The following is a 20,319-nucleotide window of genomic DNA, read 5'->3' as shown; positions in this document are numbered from 1 at the left end:
CTTCTTTTTTTTTTTTTTAAATCAAGTAAACCACTCCCAATGCAGGGATTGAACTCATGAACCCAAGATCAAGAGTTACATGCTCTGCGGACTGAGCCAGCCAGGCACCCCTTGTAATACCTCAATTAAAAGAAAAAGATTTTTTTTTTTTAAAGACACATTACTCTCCTGATTTCATTAAGCAGCTTGTAGTGGTTACTTAATAAACACTATTAATTGTCCACTGTTCACATAGTCATAACCCAAGAATAGATGACAAGGTGGGTCTTGGCTCCTGGGAACATAAAATCTGGTGATAAAGTGTCACATAATATAATATACTTTATATAATATACTTTATTATATAAAGTATAATATACTTTAGGAAGTCTTTTTGTACAGATTGTCTCATCAACACTGTGGCTTATAGGCGATTTACTATCCCTGCTTTTTTGTTAAACTTATCCCGGATTACTCAGCAAGTAGGAGGTAGTTGCATGACTTTAAATTAAGAGTAGGAGGTAGTTGCATGACTTTAAATTAAGTCTTTATAACAGCCTGTAATTCCTTAGAAACAAGAATGCTTCAGTTAACAACAACAAAAACCCAAATCACAAACCTCATATGGAGGAAAAAGCCAACGTGTTTTTATTTATCTGTAGAAGTCATTATCCAGAGAGTTCTTAATAGATATGGAATTTGTGTCAAATTTTCCTGCAGTTCATTGTCACTTCATGTTGCCTATTTTTAATATCACAATTCCAATGGACTCTGGAATTTCAGTATGTTAAGCTTTCTCTAGTGACTGTGATGTTTGTGGAAAAATATTTCAACTGAAACACCTTGCTCTCTATGGCCTTCCTAACTTTCCGTTTATTCTTGCCTCAAGAAAATTCTTGCCTCATTTTCAATTTTTTGAGAAGTATTTCTAGGAGATGCTGTCCAACATTGAATATTGTTCTTCCTGATTACATTTAGTATTTATTGTTTGTTCCATATTCTTTGGCACTTAGTCATTTCACATTTAACTCTTTATTACTGTCATGTATTGTTCTTTATTTATGTACACAAATCTTGCCTTCCTAAAAGGATTAGAAGCTCCCTGAGCATGAGACTATCCCATGTGGTGGCACACAGTAGGATTTTCTAAGTACTCTTTGACAGTAACAATACACTCAACTTGGTTTTTCCTTCCTTTTCCTTTTTCCCCTTGGTGTCTAAAGTTAGCTGCTGTTACATCCTTGGTGTAGGATAAAGTGGACTAATGAACTTCATAGGTGGAATCTCTGGGTCTCAAAACCCAAAACTCTAAGAATAAGGCTCAGAGCTCTTTCTTCTTTTTTTTTTCTAATGGGTAACTTCTGTGATCAGAAGTCGTCATAGTTGGCATACAAGTATGCCAAGAAATCATGTTTCCCTTTGCCAATCATCATCACCTGAGGAACCTTTTCAAAATACTGTAACATTTGCTTGTGTGTTTTATTCCTTTATGATCATCATCACTGGCCCTCTTAGGGCATGTCGAGAAATACTGGTATTCATGTTTATACAGTAACTTCCTATTTTAGAAGGTAGGGCATGGTCTCCAATATGGGACGGTTGGAGTATATATCAGTATCAACTTAAGAATTTGTTGGTGGTCCTGATTCTGGAGAGTGAAATTACTGCTTTTCAAGCCCTCACTCAGTAACTGACTGTGTCTCTTGTATACTCTTGACTTATGCTTATCTACCAGATACCTGGGCTCACAAAGATTCCATAAAAGGCCTCTCTTCCTATCATATTCTTACAATTAAGCTAGATAGTCTTCCTTGTTCAGTAATTTTCTTTATATATTAAAATGATCCCTTAGTTTTTTATAAAACAGTGTTTTGTTCCTTAGGGAGTTTCCCCTCTTTAAGTAAGGCTAGTTTTGCAATTAATTCAAAGGTGGGATGACCACTGAGATCAACTTTAGAGGGAGTGCTCCTGCTTTTGCTCTGTGGAAAAACTCATCTCCCCAAACTTACCTGGTAGTTTCCTCTCATGTGGATTGGAATTCTAATTAAAATTTTATCCTCAACTCTTGAACATTATGAAACTCCATTTGTTTTTTATGAAAAGCATGTTATGATATAGAAAGAATATGGACCTATGGTCTAAATAGCTGAACTGAAATAGGGTCCTTAGAATTAACCTTCCACTACCACCCCACCAGCCACTTCCTTCTTTCCTGTTGCTCCTCTTCATGCATATTTTCAGGTTGATCCCTGCTTTGTTTTCAGTTCCTCTTTATCCAAGATAGCAACTTTGGGCATGTAGAAGATATGTCCTGACTGACGTGCCTGCCTTTCTGTTTCTAGGTGGGCCATGCACAGACACAGCTCATGTCTCGTTAATCACACCAACCAAAAGATCCTGTGGTACAGGTACGTATATCATTCTTATCTGGATTCATTCTTATCTGGATTCCTCATAGAAATTAGCTACTGGTTTTAACATGGTGTCTTTCCAAGATACTCTCTAATTTCTTCCATCAGTTGTCAAGTGGTGTATTATGTGCTAAGTATTGGGAGTAAGGTGGAGTGAACAGGGGTCAGAGTTGTGCTCTTTGAGGTCAAGTTGAGTTAATGCTGGCAGCTAGAACCAAGAAGATGGACATTAAAATTTATCTACTTAATGTTTGAAGAGTATTGTTAAGACATGAAACAGTAAAATACAGATAATTGCCTAGTTTCTGGCCTGTGTCTAATTTGTCTAAGTCTTGGACCTACTACAAAAACATTATTTAAATAGTGGAGCTGCAGGGTGAAAGAAATTTTGTAGTACAGATAATGTTTTAACTTGACAATTATAGTATCCTAATAGTTTTAGAAAATTATTTTCTCCCGTTCATCTTAAAGCTGAGGGGTATGCTGAAATCATTCTTTTTAGGTGCATAGAATCCCAAACACACATCTGTGCTTCTGTGACATTTTTATTAAACATGAAGTCATGAATATTGTAGCTTTCTAAAGAATAGTCGTAATGCCCATTGCTCCCTTAGTCTGTAGCTTAGTTTATTTTAAACATTATTTGCCTTTTCTAGTAATGCTGCCTTAAATTTAAAATATCTTAAAAATTTAAAAATATCTTAAAAATTTTATTTGGGAGAGTCAAACTAACTATATTGTTTTTTTTCAGAGGTCACAGAATCTTTTCCATAACTTAAAAAGTCCTTTTAACTCCCCAGCAGAAATAACACAAACTATTTCTGTGTACAAAGTTAAACTAAGCCTCAGTCCCTTAAATGCTCCTAGTTTTGATGTTAAACCTGAAACAGGGCCTGTCCTTGCATGGTTTCAGAGTAACGTCTAGGCATTGAAATCTAAGGAATTTAATTTTACTCTTCTCTACCAATTTTGAGATGGGGCGGGGAGTATGTGAGATTGTACTAGCATGCTCTCATCCTTCCTGTGCCCAGTACCTGAGCTCTCCTGGGTAGTTCTGGTTGAGATAGAAGAAAGCTGTGCCCTTGGGTAAGGCCATCCTGACTGATCAGTGGGAAGTTAAGAGAGCCAGCTTCCTATACCCACTCTAGCCAGAAGCTTGAAAACACTCAGAGCCCTTTGATTTCGGGCCCAACACTTAACATGCACCAGTATTCTTAGTCTTTCTTCATTCCTTTCTTCCAGTCTTGGTTCCCAGAGTAGAGTCTACCATTGGCACTACTAACATGTTGAGGTAGTCAAGGAATGGGCTTTCAAGTACATTGGGTCATCAGAGAGATTTAGAAAGGAGACTCATGTGCTCAGCGTAGACACTGATATTAGTAGGAACCCTTCCTGAATATCATGTGCTTTTTTCTTTCATTTTCTAGGCAGATTTCTTTCCTCTCTCTGCTCCCATACAATTTCATTTATTTAAAAATAATCACAGTATTTACTGCATGCTTACTAAATTACCAGGCACCATTCAATATGTTTTATATACATGTTCCCTTAATCTTCAGAACGGTTCTGCAAGATAATTATTTCTCTTTTGTAGATGACAAAAATGGGCACTCAGAAAGTTAAGTTTTTCTGGGGTGGTAATATTGCTAGTAAGCAGTAGAGTCAGGACTTGAACACAAGTCTTTTATTCTTTTATTAAGTTTCTAAATTTAATTTCTAATATAGGTAACATACAGTGTTACATTTGTTTCAGGTGTACAGTATAGCAATTCAGCATTTCTCTGCATTACTCAGTGCTCATCCTGCTAAGTATTATCTTAATCCTCATCACATATTTCACTCATACCACCACCCACCTTTCCTCTGGTCACCATCACTTTGTTGGACACAGATCTCTCAGATGCTAAAGCCTGTGTTGTTTCCCACCACATAATGTTACTGCTTATCACATTTTACTGTAATCATTTATACTCCCAGCCAGTCAGTGGAAAAACATATCATTGGTGAAATATGGAGAAAGAGAAACAGGATTTTGAAACACTGCATATTGTGAAGTGGTTTAAAAATGTTGAGTTCTAGAAACAGATCTGATGTCAGATCCTAGCCTAGCCACTTAACAAAATGTGATTTGGGGTAAGTAAGTTAACATCTAAAAATGTGTTCTTCATCTGAAAACTGGGATGAAAACTCTTTCTCATAGGTTTGATTTGAGAAATAATAGACATAAAGCTCACATAATCTTCAAAAATGGGGCCTGCTACCATACTAATCACTAAAGATTCTGTGTGGTGTTGATGGTGTTGGTATCACATTAATATGTATCTTAGGCAGAAAGAAGAGTAGAATAGAAGTTATTTTTAACAGAATGGATTGCCGTTATCTAGTTTCATTAACTGATACTGTTGATCACATTTTTTGTTGCATGTTAGTACTATATCAGGAACTGAGGGTAGAATGCACATGATGAGGGAGGCATTGAGTTCTCAATCACACATTCCCAGGCCTCCTTTTAGGTGAATATAATACCTCTTAACTAAAAAGAGATTGAGACTTTCTGGCTTGGAAGGAGATTAATGCACTGTGCAGGTCACTCCCAAAAAGCCTGAAGGAAAGTAAAGATTTCCTAGTGTGGTACTTCTTTTCGAAAGCCTGCCTGTGTCCCCTCAGGCTTCTTAAACTAACCAAATGGCTTCTGCCTTACACAGAAGGGTCCTGACTTCAGAAGACAGAGCTTCATCACTTTCAGAGATAAATTAAGTGATTTGCTTTGAGAATCACAGGTTGACTGTCTTTGTTTGCATCTTTCTGTCCTGGAATGAGAAGGTTGCCCATTGTAGGGATTCTGGGCATTATTTTGGTGGTGGTGGGGGGGAATCACCACCAGTTACTTATTGTTGTGTTGCTGGAGTATCTTGTATACTTTTCTTTAGGTCTAGTCTTCAAGAGTAGGGCGCAGTGCTTCTAACACATGCCCTGTGGTGCTTCTGCCATAGTGGGTACCGCAACTAAAGAATATCTTCGGTTCTCCTAAAGAGCTCTCGGACGTGGGCTTCACGTGTAGGTGATCAGTAAATAATTACCATACAACCACATGTTATTTCTTATGAGCTGTAGAGTGAGACCCTCTGTATTAGACTATACCAACTCTTCCCAGCCAATCTGTCCATACAAGTTTGGACCTAAAAGCAGCTCCTAGCATAATAATGACATTATAGGGGCGCCTGGGTGATGGTGCAGTTGGTTAAGTGTCTGATTCTTGATTTTGGCTCAGGTTATGATCTCGGGGTCGTGAGATCAAGTCCCATGTTGGGCTCCATGCTGGATGTGAAGCCTGCTTAAGATTGTCTCTCTCCCTCTCCCACTCCTCTACTCCCCCTATGACTTCCATCTCTAAAGATAATAATAATAATAATGATGATGATGATGATGTTATATTAGAAAAAGGATACTCAGGCTAGAATCAAGTGGTTGTGTTTTTTTTTTTTTTTTAAGATTTTTATTTATTTATTTGACAGAGATCACAAGTAGGCAGAGATTCAGGCAGAGAGAGAGAGAGAGAGGATGAGGAAACAGGCTCCCTGCTGAGCAGAGAGCCCAGTGTGGGGCCGGATCCCAGGATCCTAGGATCTTGACCCGAGCTGAAGGCAGAGGCTTTAACCCACTGAACCACCCAGGTGCCCCTCAAGTGGTTCTTTAAATGAGTGATCTCTGAAGAAGGGCATATAATAATAGTCTCTGAGGTATGGGGAGAAAATAATAAAAGCTCTTCATCTCAGCTTTTTAAAATTTCTGTTTTCCAAACTTAGTTCATAATTATATATTAGTCTATGCACATAGTTTAAAACCAGCAAGTTCACAGAGAAATATATATAATATTAAAGGAATGTAGTCAAGTATTTTAGAAATGCATGTACACTCAGAAAATTGACCTCAAATAGGTCATTTCTTTGTACTTTAGTACAAAGTACTTAGTACTTTGACAATTAGATATTAAGATTAGCATTAGACACATTATTACATGGTCTTTATACATTAAGGCCTGAATGGTTGATTATGTCTCTTTATTTTTCAAGTGACTACTTTTTGATTAGAGGGTATTGTAATTTAGAAAGGTGGACAGAGCTTTAGAGTGGTTGGTCTATAACCATCAAAATTAGAGTGGGAACTCTTTTTAAGAAACTGCTTTGTGAGAACTGTGCGTCTAATAAGCAGATTGCAGAAAGGAGCAGTAATGGCAAATGGAAGATCAGTTTGTATTTGTGAGCTAGGTGAGAAAGGCTTTTCTTTAGATGCTGGCTTTTAGCCACATAGCACTATTAACATTTAAACTCTTTGTGATCTTTAGGTAGGGGGCGGGGGAGAACGCACTGTAATCTTTGTGGTATTTAAGCAGAGAAAAATGAAGTGAAGCTGTGTGTGGCTTTGTTGAGCTTCAGGGTATCTACAGTGAGCAAAGAGTTGAGAAGTGCTGCCAAGTCTCAGGTTGCTTTTGGTTAGAATGTGAGAGTTAAAGCATTTCATACCTTCAGATCACTAGAGAGAGGTTATGTTTCTTCCAAAAGCTCAGAATGTTTTGCACATGTTCCCTTGTTAATTCTCACAACATTCCTGCCAAGAGTTCACTTTCCTTGGCGACAGACTGCCAGAAGATTCCCTTTTGTCCTTCATCTTTTTTATCAAGTTACTCCTTAAGCCAGAATGTAGTCCAAGCTATGGTCATCTCCATCAGATAACTGTATTTTGAAGATTATTTGGATGTTTAGATGAATATATGAGGTCCTATTTTTGTGTTTAAAGTGCCTTGTGGGACAGGAAGGAAGTTTGTTCCATTTTCATAGGATTTCTTGTTTAAAGACCTAACTTTTTCTTCATAAGACTTTTTTTTAACAGAGAGTTACAGCAACAGAAAGAAGTTGTTTTGTGTTTCATTTGTTGGAGCTTGATGTTGATGAACCTTAAATTGTAAGCTGTAATTGACAGAACCATGTCTTGTCTGAAATGTTCTTGGAGAAAAATGTGTTTCCACTAGGACCCTTGAACAGTGACTAACTCACAGACCCTACTTCTTCAAAGAGGGGCTTTAAACAATTCTTTGCTCTAGGCCCTACCTTGAATATATGAAGACTTTTTAGCATATCAAAAAAGGAAATTGTGCCTTTCCTAGTTCATCACTCTTATGTGCCTTTATTTTGTTGTTTTCATTTTAATAGTCCCTTAAAAAAAAGATTATACTTATTTATTTGAGAGAGAACACAAGCAGGGGACGCAGCAGAGGAAGAGGGAGAAGCAGACTCCCTGCTGAGCAGGGAGCCTGATTCATGGCTCCATCCCAAAACCCTAGGGAACATGACCTGAGCCGGTCAACTGCTGAACCAGCTGAACCACCCAGGCACCCCTGTAGTCAGTCCCTTTATTTCAGAAGTTAAAATAAGGAAAAAGACATAAGCAAGTTTACAGACTTGATGATACTGTCAATAGCCTTTTGGTTTACCATATCTATATCTACTTTTACTCTTTTTCCAGCAAGTATGTTGCATAAATAATATTTTCTCTGATACGATTGAAAAATTAGGGTTTTAAATGCTGTGTGTATGTTAAAAATAGTGATTATAATTAGTAGACTATCAAGTAAAATAACCATTTGTGGGGCCATAAGGGAGCTGTAGTATTGCCTGAGATGAAAGCAGATGGGACTAGAAACTGTCCCGTTAAACATCAAGGCAGGTTTTTCCAGAAAGTATCATCAGTTCCACTCTGTTATAAGAAGGATGTTAATTCCTTTTAACTGTATATCCCTTGCTTTTAAAATTTTTCTTTTTTCTTTATTTTTTTTTCCCATTTATATTCCTTTTCCTTTTCTTTCAAAAGCTCATATTAATCCTTTGGAGTTACCTGTTTTTCTTTTAGTATGATGAACAGTGACATGAACTAGATACATTTGTATTGCTCATTGTCGCCCCCACCCCCACCCTGCCAGCATTTTCTTGACTCTCTTCTTTCAGACAAGCTGCTTATGTTATTGGCTGTTCTTACAAAGACAAGGGAAGAAACCCCCTTTCAGCTGGAGTTAGGAGAAGATTGATGTACTGTACACTTTCCACATCCATGTTCAGAAGCCAGTTAAAAGGAAATGTTTCATGGTTGCTTATATTAGCAGGAGGTTTATATAAGATCTTTTAAATTGATTCAGAAGCAAAAGGGTGGTAGTGTTAAATCAGAGGTGGCCCTGTACATCTGAGAAATACTTAAGAGTTGTGTGTTTTATCTCCTGGTAGAGTCAATCAATATTCATGGAAACTTCTCAACCGGCTGTATGGGTCAATATTGCGTACTGTTACGTGACCCTTCTGTAAGGGATGCTTTGGTGCTTTAAAGAGATGAGACTTTGGGTATGAGTTCAAGTGTAATTCAGTTCTCTGTTTCATTCTTTCTCCTTGGTCCTTCAGGTATAGCTTTTCCCTCAGGTCTGCAGTATCAGCATTTAAGACAGAAAATTAGAAATTTGACCTACTTATGTAATACGCAAGTTCCCATCAGGAGACTATTAGGGAAGATATAAACCTTTCATTTTTTATTAGCATTTAATGTAACCATTGAAGAAAGATCAAAATAGTAAATCTATCATGGTGAAGAAAAAAGGATTAAAAAAATGTTTTGCCTCGTGCACTCATCTTGGGTCCTAAAAGAATTCATTGGATTCCTGGAGCAGGGAACAAAAAGGATAACAAATATTTGGCAAGATTGCAAACATTTCTGTAATCTAAAAGGTCTGCCTTCCTGTGTTTTACTGTAGAAAACAAGCCACAGGTTACCATGGTATGCCTTTAATGGCTGTTTACTGATACTGGATGGTTTTTGGCAAGTTGGTGGGCAACTGGAGAAAGGAAATAATCTGCTAAATGCTTCTTCTTGTGTTGGCTTTTATTTTCTGTAAAGATGTTCACCTGCCTGACTTGTTGGTTATATTAAAGAAAAGAATGAGGTAATGAGGCACTGTATAAATAGATGCTTTGATGTGATTTGATACCCAATATGTAGATAATAGATGATTTTCAAAATCACCTCACATGATGTGTAGATTTCAGAAAGGATTGGGGAGAGCTTACCTGTAAATGAGAGTTTGGTCCCATTGCCACCAATTGATGTGGTTACATATAGGACAGCTAGATATGTAATGTGTATGTTTGCTGGACTTGAAGCCAGAGGCTTGTTTTAGAGGATTTGTTTGAGTCTTGTTCATAAGAAGCAGTATCTTCTCTGAAAAAAGGCTGATCTAAGTGACGATCAAGCCAGGGTGCCAGTCTTGTCAGGAGGCATTTTTGCTCTCAATGGATAAAAATACTCTCCATTATTAAAAGGAAAAGGAAGTGTGATGAGGCCCGCTGCTGTTTTGGATGTGCATACATGAGGAGGCTAGGCTTGGTGCTGAGCCACTCGTGGTGCACATGCTTTGTGCAGACTCAGTTTGCTTACATCCTTGAATGCAGTTACAGCTGGTGTGTGTGTTGGGGGACAGGTTGTGGGTTTGTTTCTTTTTGCATTTGTGGTCATTTATTTTATTTTATCACAGCTTGCACTCTTACCAAGGAGAAAAACCTTGAACTTACATTAGCTGTTCTATTGCTCCACTGGGGCAAAATGCCTGAGCCAACACTATTTGAAAAGGATATCGAGGGAATTTAATTACCCCTCTCCGTCTTTGGAACTTCTGGATTTGGGGGTGTTTCAGGTGCTGCTCCATAGCACATAGGTAGGTGCCTGACAGAGGGCAGCATGTTAGAAACATAGCTTTCCTGAAGCAGTCTTACCAGAAGGAGTGTGATAGAGCAGCCACAGAGCTGCATTATAAATCAGCCGAGCCTTGCAATGATACTGCCCATTAAGGAGACTTTTTTTCGCCCTACTCAGTTCCTGGCTGTACTAATAGAACAGCGCATCAAGCAAGGCTGTAAATAAAAGTTATTACCTAATAGGTGGGTACCGAAGTGGAACGGACAGAGCTGAGGCATGGAGGCCTTATTACTGCTCATCAGCAATTATAAACAGGATAAAGTGTCTGGGACTTGCGCTGATGCAGCGAGGCTAATAGAGGCTGGGAATGACACTAGCCGTGATAGGATGATGTATGCTGATGGGTTTTTACTGCCTCATAGTGCTGCTTGCTTCCAAGACAAGTCATGTTATCCGTTTTCCTGCTTGCTCATCTATCTGAAGAGACAGTCTCCTATTGTCTGTTCTGCCACCAGGTGGGCTGGCATTTATTCCTCATACCTGTGTCTGCTTCTGAGGCACTCCCCGTGTGCAGTCTTAAATATTTCATAATCATGGCCGATTAAAGCTGGAATCTTCTTGTATTGCCTGCTGTCATGGATATAGATCACACTTTCAGAAGTGGTTGCTTATGTGTAATATAGGACCAGCTGAGAAACTAGTTAGTCAGCCAGGCCAGTACTTTATTAAAAGACCACTGTGACCGTAGGAACATGCTAAAGAACTGATAAGCATGTGTCTTGCCCCTGGCAGCTTTTGGCATAAAAAGTCCAGAAACATAAATATAACTAATTCTGTAATATCCTATAATATTACTAAAGCTGTAGAGAGCAAGAAACATAGCTAATGTTTATTTTTTAAAGTGAAGACAGGGAGGAGAAATCATGCTAATTATTTTTTAAAAAGATTTTACTATTTATTTGACAGAGAGATCACAAGTAGGCAGAGAGAGGGGGAAGCAGGCTCCCCGCTGAGCAGAGAGCCCAATGTGGGGCTCGATCCCAGGACCCTGAGACCATGACCTGAGCTGAAGGCAGAGGTTTAACCCACTGAACCACCCAGGTGCCCCAACTCTGTAAAATGTCTTGGGTATGTTTTTCCTTTTGCATGTAGAGTAGTGATTTGACTTACCAATTCCTGCTTATCCCCCCCTTTTTTTTTTCCCAGGGAGAGAGTTTTCTCTGTAGTGGCCAGTGGAATGGAGGAAGAGATATAAATTGTAGAAAAATGTTTTAAAATAATAGTAGGATTTAATAGTTGATTAAAGCTGGCTGAAGAAAGAATGCAAAGTTGGAAAACTGGGCAACTGAGGGAAGAAAGATATGGCTGATGGCAAGGAAAGAGTAGGAAGAAAAACTGAAACTTTTCAGTTTCTGATGAGCTAAATTTTAGGTTTATTATAGATAGTCCTATAGAAAATTATAAATATCGGTCTAGTTTGGAATCATTAATCTAGAAGCAGTGATTAAGGGCCTGAAAGTGGATAAGGAATGAACACAGAAGAACAAGGAGTTGCTAAGGACTGTAATTGGGATTGTGGGCGAGAGAAAAAGAATCCAGTGAGTTAAGAACCTTAAAGAAAGGAGAAGGCTGCATACAGGGTCTGAAAGAGGTAAGAGAATAGGAGCCAGGAGGTATGAGGACTGAGGAAATTGTTGCCTATGGCTATCAGAATATCATCAGGAAACCTGGAAGAAGTTAGTATGCCATGGTGTGAAACCAAAGCCTATGAGGTCATTAAAGAGGGACTTAACAACCAGGAAACAAGGCCAAGAGACAGAAGTCATTCAGGTAAGGATTTAGGGGAGACATTAAAAACCAGTAAGTAGTGGTGATTAGAAGAGAAATGGAGTTAGGCATTTCTTGACATGGAGTTGTTTAAGATACCCAGGAGGGAGACAAAGGATAAGAGACTCTTAATTTCCGGAAACAAACTGAGGGTTGCTGGAGGGGGTGGGGGTGGGGTAGCAGGGATAGGGTAGCTGGGTGATTGGACACTGGGGAGGGTATGTGCTATGGTGAGTGCTGTGAATTGTATAGGACTGATGATTCACAGATTTGTACCCCTGAAGCAAATAATATATGTTAATTTTTTAAAAATAGGGAAATATTTTGCCCTTGTTAAAATACAAAGGAAAGGATGACCCAGCTTTTGCACCACTGGGTATTTACCCAAAAAGAATGCAAGAACACTAATTCAGAGGGATACATGCATCCCTGTTTATTGCAGCATTATTTACAGTAGGCAAATTATGGAACCCAACCAGTGTGTCTGCCCATTGATTGATGAATGGATAAAGAATGTGGTGTGTGTGTGTATACCTACACATATATAATGAAATATTATTCAGCTATAAAAAAGAGTGAAATCTTGCCATTTGCAATGACATGGGTGGAGCTAGAATGTATAATGCTAACATCAGTCTGAGAGAATCACATACCATATGATTTCACTTGTATGTCGAGTTTAAGAAACAAAATGACCAAGCAAAGAGGAAAAAATGAGAGAAAGAGAGAGACAAAAGACAAATCAAGAAACAGACTCGACTCTAGAGAACAAACTGAAGGTTACCAGAAGGGAGGGTGCCATGATTGGGATTAAGGAGTGTATTTGTTGTGGTGAACCCAGGGTGGTGTATGGAATCGTTAAATCACTACTATATCATACACCTGAAACTAATATTACAGTGTGTGTTAACTCACTAGAATTAAATAAAAACTTTAAAAAAATATACGAATGGAAGGAGAAAGAAATAGAAACTATTACCAGAGAAATAGAAGAGATACACAAGCAAGATTACTTAGAGGCAGAAACCCAGGGGTATTAGTTGTCTCCAAGAGTATAAGGAAAGAGATACAGATACAGATAAAGCGATTTTATTTTTTAATGTATAGATAGCTTGGGGTATACTCTCCATCCCATGGATTTCCTAAAAACCACAACTTTCTATTTGAAGCTACTCTTTCCTTTTGTATTTCACTGGTGACTAAATCATAAATTATAGTCCTGACTTAATTTCAGATAACTTGTAGTTTGAGAGGACTAAACATTTTTTCTTTTGACCTCTTCCCAGACCCAACTAAAATAAAAGCACAAAAATAACCTGGAGACTGAACCATATAATAAATAAAATTGTGTGTGTTTAACAAAATCAACACTATATATAAATATATAACAATATTATAATACTATTGTATGTGTTTAACATAATCAACAAAGGATTTCTAAAAATGTTTTCAACAAAAGATTTTTAATTTCTAGACATTGTAGTGGGAATGGGTTGAGGCTGAAACTTGATGACTGCAGTGGTGGCAGCCACTGCATGCAAAGAAAGTCAGAAACAGGGCAGAAAATGGGGGTCCACTGAAGGTAGAACGAGGAAAGAAGGATAGAGATTGGTGGTTTAGAATGGTGGGCTCTGGAGGCAGACTGTATGGGTTCCCCTTCCAGTTTCCCAACCACGTAAGAGGAAAAACTGTTGGGCTGCTCTGTGAGCCTTGATTCTCTCCTCTGTAAAATGACAGATCTAACTGTAAAGTTGTTCTGAGAGAAATGAGATCCTGCATTTAAAGCACCTGACATAGTGCCTGATATATATGTTCAGTAGGTACTAGAGATGTGAACAGAAGGTACCTGATGATGAAGGAGTGTGGAGGAAGGTCAGAAAGAACTCCAAGCTCCAATAGTCTGGTTAGAAAAAGACTGGGAATCAGAAACTGTGGTGGTGAGGCCCCCAAGGCCAAGCAGATTGCAGGGTGGAGATCAGGCAAGTCAAGGCAAATGGGGAGCTGTTAGCAGTCCTTGTTTGATACATGAGGGTAGTGAAAGACAGGAAAGCCCAGAACTCTTAAGAAAACTGGACATCAGAACAGGGAAAATCAAACTTCTTTTTTGTTCTGTTTTGATTCTGGGACTAGTTTTCTTTCTTTCCTTTTTTTAAAATTTTTTTTTTTTTAGTTAATTAATTAATTTATTTGACACACAGAGATCACAAGTAGGCAGAGAGGCAGTCAGAAAGAGAGGAAGGGAAGCAGGCTCCCTGCCGGACCCTGGGATCATGACCTGAGCCAAAGGCAGAGGCTTTAATCCACTGAGCCACCCAGACACCCCTGGGACTAGTTTTCAAAGTAAAAATTTTACTTGTGTATTGGTAGAGAGAGATTCACAAGCTTGACTTCTTAAAAAACAAAACAAAAGCAAAATACAACAAACCTTATATCGTGAGCTCTTCTCTAAGCTTCTGTATTATAATTGAGAACTTCTCTTCTTTCTAGGTCAATTCACAGTTTAGGAACCATCGAAGGTTGATAGTTTTCTTGTGGTTAAAATTTTGATAAAAAGACTGGCTTTTACGTTCAAACCAACAACATGAAAGAACTTTAACCAATAAATTCAGTTCTTTATGATTAAAAAACAGACAGTTTAACCGTGGAAACATTTTTGTCACAGGGGCCTTCGTGTTGTGATTAGTTATCTGAACAACCAAGTGCCTCTGTGGACTCAGTTAACCAGCCTCCCACTACATATGTATAATTATTTTTAGTGCATACATACACTGCTGTAAAAGCTTATTTGGCCTTATGCTCCCTGCCGTTCTGAATTCTCTGTTTCATTATCAGTATCCACCCACAGAGCTTCGGAAAGCCATTCCCAAATAGCAGAACCACAACTTGGAATTTTAAATAAACCACATCTCTATTAGCCCAGTGGACAGGGGAATTAGTTACATGCTATGCATTGCCCGCATCCATCCACCCCATCAAAACTTATTAAAAATGTATACATATATAAGCAAGAAAATGGAGCATTTAATTCAGACTGTGTTAATTTTTCTGTTACATTGGCAAGGAATAAAGAAAGAGAATATAGCAGACAGCCTTTTAAGATTTTTACCTTGAATGTGGGCCAGTATTTACTTGAAAAAATATATTGGGCACTGCTTTTTGTAAGAGAATGTTGAACAACTCTTTTCTGAAGATGTTGTTATTATTACAGCTTGAAGTATATGTCCAAATATGTAGGGTGGCGTTTAAAAGAAAGCTGGGTTGGGAAGGAAATTTGAGTAGTATTGATTTGAATGGGAGGTATTAGCTGCTGCACAGTGTTTTCCAGCTTGGCATTAACTAATAGTTCCTGTAACTGACAAGGATTCGGATCTACTTTTTCTTTGGGCTCCTGTTGATAAATCCATTTCTAGAAGATTAAGATCACATCTTGAGGTCTTGGTCATCATCTTTCCTGGAACAGCAGTTGCAGAAATTGATGAGATTAAAAATGGGTCCTTACTGGGATTGGAAGAAGTATAGACTAAGAGAGTGACATGTAAAAAGGTCTCTGACTAATCATTGAAGTATCCTTCCAGGTAAGTGTTGACTTCACTGCAAACCTGGAGAAAGCATGAGCGTTGACTTTACTGTTGATTACTTGCTACCACCATCTTGTCATACACTTTCCCATCAGACTTAAATAATGTCAACATTTCTGGGAAAGAATTCAGCAGGCACTCTGGCTAGTTATCTGCAAGTACCACTACCCTGGAATATAATTTTTTATTTTTTATTTTATTTATTTTTTTGGAATATAATTTTTTAAACATAATTTAGATTTACAGAGAAGTTGCGAGAAAATTACATCAAATTTTCACTTTTTACCCGCCCTTCCCCTCCCCCCCCCAGTTCACTGGCTTTTTTTTACCCCCACCCCCCACATTGACCTTGTGTGTATTTGTTGAATCCAGATCCCTATTTCAGTAAGTTGCCTTTGTTATACTAAAATTTTCAGTGTGTAATTCTTAAAATCAAGCCACAGTACAGTTTGCTAGGTTGCGAAGTAGACGTTGATATTATAATATATACGTGACTTCCTGGTATTGAGGTGCACAGCATGGATGTTATCATAAATACTGATTCTTTTAATGAAGAGTTCTGGTGAGCAAAGCCATTGAATTGAGGTTAAAATGTTAGACACTTGCTTCTCTCATGTCTCAAATATGGGCTAAGGAGAGTTTTCATAATAACTTTATACAGAATTCTTTGCCTTTAATTTTCCTGCTTGTTTTACAAATGGGATTATTTCTCTTAACTTTGCAAGCCATTTTCTTCAAGGCAGCTCTCTTCAGCTCTCTGTATACTTGGCAGTACCTGCATGAGCCCTGATACAGCCCTGAAGAAGGAATACCTAATGTATTCATTCAGGAAAATCAATAAATTGATAGAAAGACAGACAAAGCTTTCTCTGGGCAAGCTTTACCATAATATGTTAAGTTCTAACTTTAGGTCCATTTAGCCTTGCTTGAGGAAGAGTAACAATGCAGCACAGAAGTATTTATTCATAAACTGGAGTATTTACCCTAGGAATAATGAGCCAAAAGATTAGATCTTGGGTGGAAGAAACGAAGCAGTAGGTAGAGAGAGGAGCTGAATTAAGCTGATGCTAAATTAGAAGGAAAAAAAGTTTAAAAACAAATCAGCTATTTAATCTTAGCATCTACTTAATTATGCATTCAAGCAGATTTTTTTAAAATAGCAAAATATGAATGTTCAGACATTTTTTCCTTAAATTAAACTTGGACCACAGCCCGCAAGATGACAGTTTCTCATTGCAAGATTACCATCATTAAGGACTTATTCCCTGTGACAGAGATGATACTTGTTGTTGAGCACCAGTGGAGTACTAAATACAGTCCGTTCTGCCCCTGCCCCTGGAGGCTTGTGTTATTAGCCAGACAGGCAGAACAGTTGGATGTTAAGAACGCTCACAGGGAGAGTTGTTAAGCTTTATAAGAGTGAGATGATGGACATAGAAATATTTGACTTATTGTATTTATGTTTTTAACAAAAAGCCAAAAAAATTGAAATAGTGTCTCACTGTTCTTTATCCATTTTCCCACCTTACCCCCATACTCAGTGTTCTTCCATAAAGAACAGGTATTTTCATTGGGAGGGAGACAAACCATAAGAGACTCTTAATCTTAGAAAACAAACTGAGGGTTGCTGTGTAGGGGGTGGAGAGGGTAGTTGGGTCATGGACATTGGGGAGGGTATGTACTATGGTGAGTGCTGTGAAGTGTGTAAGCCTGACGATTCACAGAACTGTGCCCCTGGGGGAAATAATACATTATATGTTAATAAAAATAATTTAAAAAATGATGATGTCATCTAAAAAAAAAGTATTTTCAGTCTTCCTCTCAAGAGCCTCATGATCAGATCAGGTTTAACCCTTATGGAAGTCCTTCATGCTTTGGAGACCCATGTTTAGGGTTAGGGGTGTCCCATTATTATTTGAAGACTTCGGACTGTTCCTTCTTCCAGGCCTTTTCAGATATTAAAAATGGTAGAAAGAAATGGCTATAATCACATGTACTGTTCGGTTGATCGGAACAGTTGTATACAGTTGAACCTTAAAAAACACAGGGGTCAGGGGCACTACCCCACCCCCAGGTGAAAATCTGGATGTAATTTTTGAATTCCCCAAAACTTTACTAATAGCCTGTGTTGACCGGAAGAAGCCTTAATGATAAGATAAACATTTGATTGATAACATATTTTGTATGTCACATATATTATATATAATTCTTATAATAACGCAAGTCAGAGAGAAAAAAAAATCTGAGAAAAATCATAAGGCAGAAAAAGTACATTAACAGTGCGATGTATCCTCCCCCTGCTGCCAAAAAAAAAAATCTGTGTATAAGTAAACCCTCTTTGAAGCAGTTTAAACTTGTGTTTAAGGGTCAACTGTAGTTTTATAAGGTATGATTTGAAAATCTCTGGGCTTCATGTAACTGCAGATTAGGTAGAAGACTTAATCCATATTTTTAGGCAGTTTAATTTCTAAATGAGTGTTCTAAGGAAGAATGAAAACAGTATGCCTATCTTACACACAATTATAGACAAATATAGATCATTCATGGATTCTCTCAAATTTCCCCCTCTTTGGATAAATGAAAATGAAATGTGGCTGATCTTAGTTTTTTTGGAAATACTGGAAAAGATAGAACAGAAGTTCAAGACCAGTCTTAGCACTCTAAGAGTCTTAAAACCCTCATGCTCATGGACTGAAGTTTGTGGTCAAGGAACAGAAATTAGAGGGCTTGGGCATGTGACTTTGAGAAGTATATCTTTCTCTTGGTTTTCTTAATCTTGCTTCTCTCTCTTTCTCACCTTAATAGTGTTACCTTATTCTATACTGATGTTATAAATGTAATATTTTTTAAAAATCAATGCATTATAATATTGTTAAACTCTAAAATACCCAAGCAGGTTATAAAAATGAAAGATGATCTATTGAGGATAATTTGTCAGTTACAAAGAGTAACTGAAATATCTGTGGGGAGACGTAATATGGTTTAGTTGGGTAGGTAGGAGAGGTGTCGCTGATGGAAGAAACTAAAGGAAGTGGTACCAGACCACAGCCAGCTACAAAGGAAGACTGCTGTGTTGCTGGTGTGGCAGGTTTTGTTGACCAAGTGGCACCTCTGTAGGATGGAGCTCCTGGTGATACTCTTTAACTAAATTGTGCAGTAGGAAAGGCGTTAAACGAGGATGGGGTGCAGTTTTTCAGATGAACGAGTGGTTTATGGGCTATCCACCTTCATCTGCCTTTTTTAAAAAATTAAATTAAAAAAAATTTTATAAACATATAATGTATTTTTATCCCCAGGGGTACAGGTCTGTGAATTGCCAGTTTTACACACTTCACAGCACGCACCATAGCACATACCTTCCCCAATGTCCATTACCCCACCACCCTCTTCCTACCCCCCTCCCCCCGGCAACCCTCAGTTTGTTTAGTGAGATTAAGAGTCTTTTATGGTTTGTCTCCCTCGCGATCCCATCTTGTTTCATTTATTCTTTTCCTCCCCCCACAACCCCCCACATTGCATCTCCTCTTCCTCGTATCAGGGAGATCATGTGATAGTTTGTCTTTCTCTGATTGACTTATTTCTCTAAGCACAATACCCTCTAGTTCCATCCACGTCGTCGCAAATGGCAAGATTTCATTTCTTTTGATGGCTGCATAGTATTCCATTGTGTGTATATGTGTATATGTGTGTGTGTGTGTATACACACACACCACACCTACTTTATCCATTCATCTGTTGATGGACATCTAGGTTCTTTTCATAGTTTGGCTATTGTGGACATTGCTGCTATGAACATTCAGGTGCACGTGCCCCTTTGGATCACTATGTTTGTATGTTTAGGGTAAATACCCAGTAGTGCAATTGCTGAGTCCTAGGGTAGCTCTCTTTTCAACTTTTTGAGGAACCTCCATGATGTTTTCCAGAGTAGCTGCACCAGCTTGCATTCCCACCAGCAGTGTAGGAGGGTTCCCCTTTCTCCGCATCCTCGCCAGCATCTGTCATTTCCTGACTTGTTAATTTTAGCCCTTCTGACTGGTGTGAGGTGGTATCTCATTGTGGTTTTCATCTTTTTTTTAAGGAGACCTGATACATGACCTGTAGGGAGCATCAAGGTAGTTGAAAAGAGAAAGCTTTGACTTCTGTCTGTGTGGTTCATAAAAAGGCAAGAAACCATGTTTTACCATTTTCTGACCATTAAATACAATTTCAGATGAAAATAACTGTCTTTCCTTTTGCTAGTAGGGGGAAATACTTTTTTACATCCTCCTATAGTAGCAAAGAAACTTTTTTTTGGATAGATTTCTAAAAATAGCAGAAAATTAAAAATGAAGTTGATTTTTATAAATTAAATACTATGGGTACAGTCCACAGAAATTCAGAGTTTGCGTGAATGGGAAGAAAATGTTAGAATGGTAAGTTTTAAAAATCATATTCTAAGAGCAGAAGACAAGTAGGATTATCAAAAGAGATGTATCTAGAGAAATTGCACCATTTTATTTAGATAAGAAGGTCTGCTCCTGTTCCTTCACCCCTCTCCCTCACCAAGGCAGCTGGGTCTTTGTGTACATAGGGGTTGGAGAAATTAGTTTTAGTGGTTAGGTACTTCCATGGAAGCACACAAGCAGAGTGTTGAAGTGTAATAACCATTGGAGACAGGATAGCAAAGTGGTTTGGAACAAGGACTCTAGGCCATATACCCTGGGTTCATGAGAGTAACTCTTCTTACTAGTTTGTGTGATCTTTGGCAGTTCAGTTAACCTGTGCCTCAGGTTCCTCATCTTAAAAGACCGGTA

General features: G+C 38.2%; 1 protein-coding gene across 1 annotated transcript in view; it reads left to right on the top strand.

Moving 5' to 3' along the window:
* Positions 1-20,319, top strand: part of ZFAND3 (zinc finger AN1-type containing 3) — a 335,812-nt gene that overhangs the window by 276,545 nt on the left and 38,948 nt on the right. Inside the window, exon 4 of the mRNA XM_059400549.1 lies at positions 2,322-2,387. Coding sequence (XP_059256532.1) covers positions 2,322-2,387 — 66 coding nt within the window. The remainder of the gene's footprint in view (positions 1-2,321; positions 2,388-20,319) is intronic.

The sequence above is a fragment of the Mustela nigripes genome, chromosome 5 (genome assembly GCF_022355385.1).
Source record: "Mustela nigripes isolate SB6536 chromosome 5, MUSNIG.SB6536, whole genome shotgun sequence".
NCBI classification, from domain to species: Eukaryota; Metazoa; Chordata; class Mammalia; order Carnivora; family Mustelidae; genus Mustela; species Mustela nigripes.
Note: the sequence above shows the minus strand (reverse complement) of the source record. Positions and strands in the feature narration are given on the sequence as shown.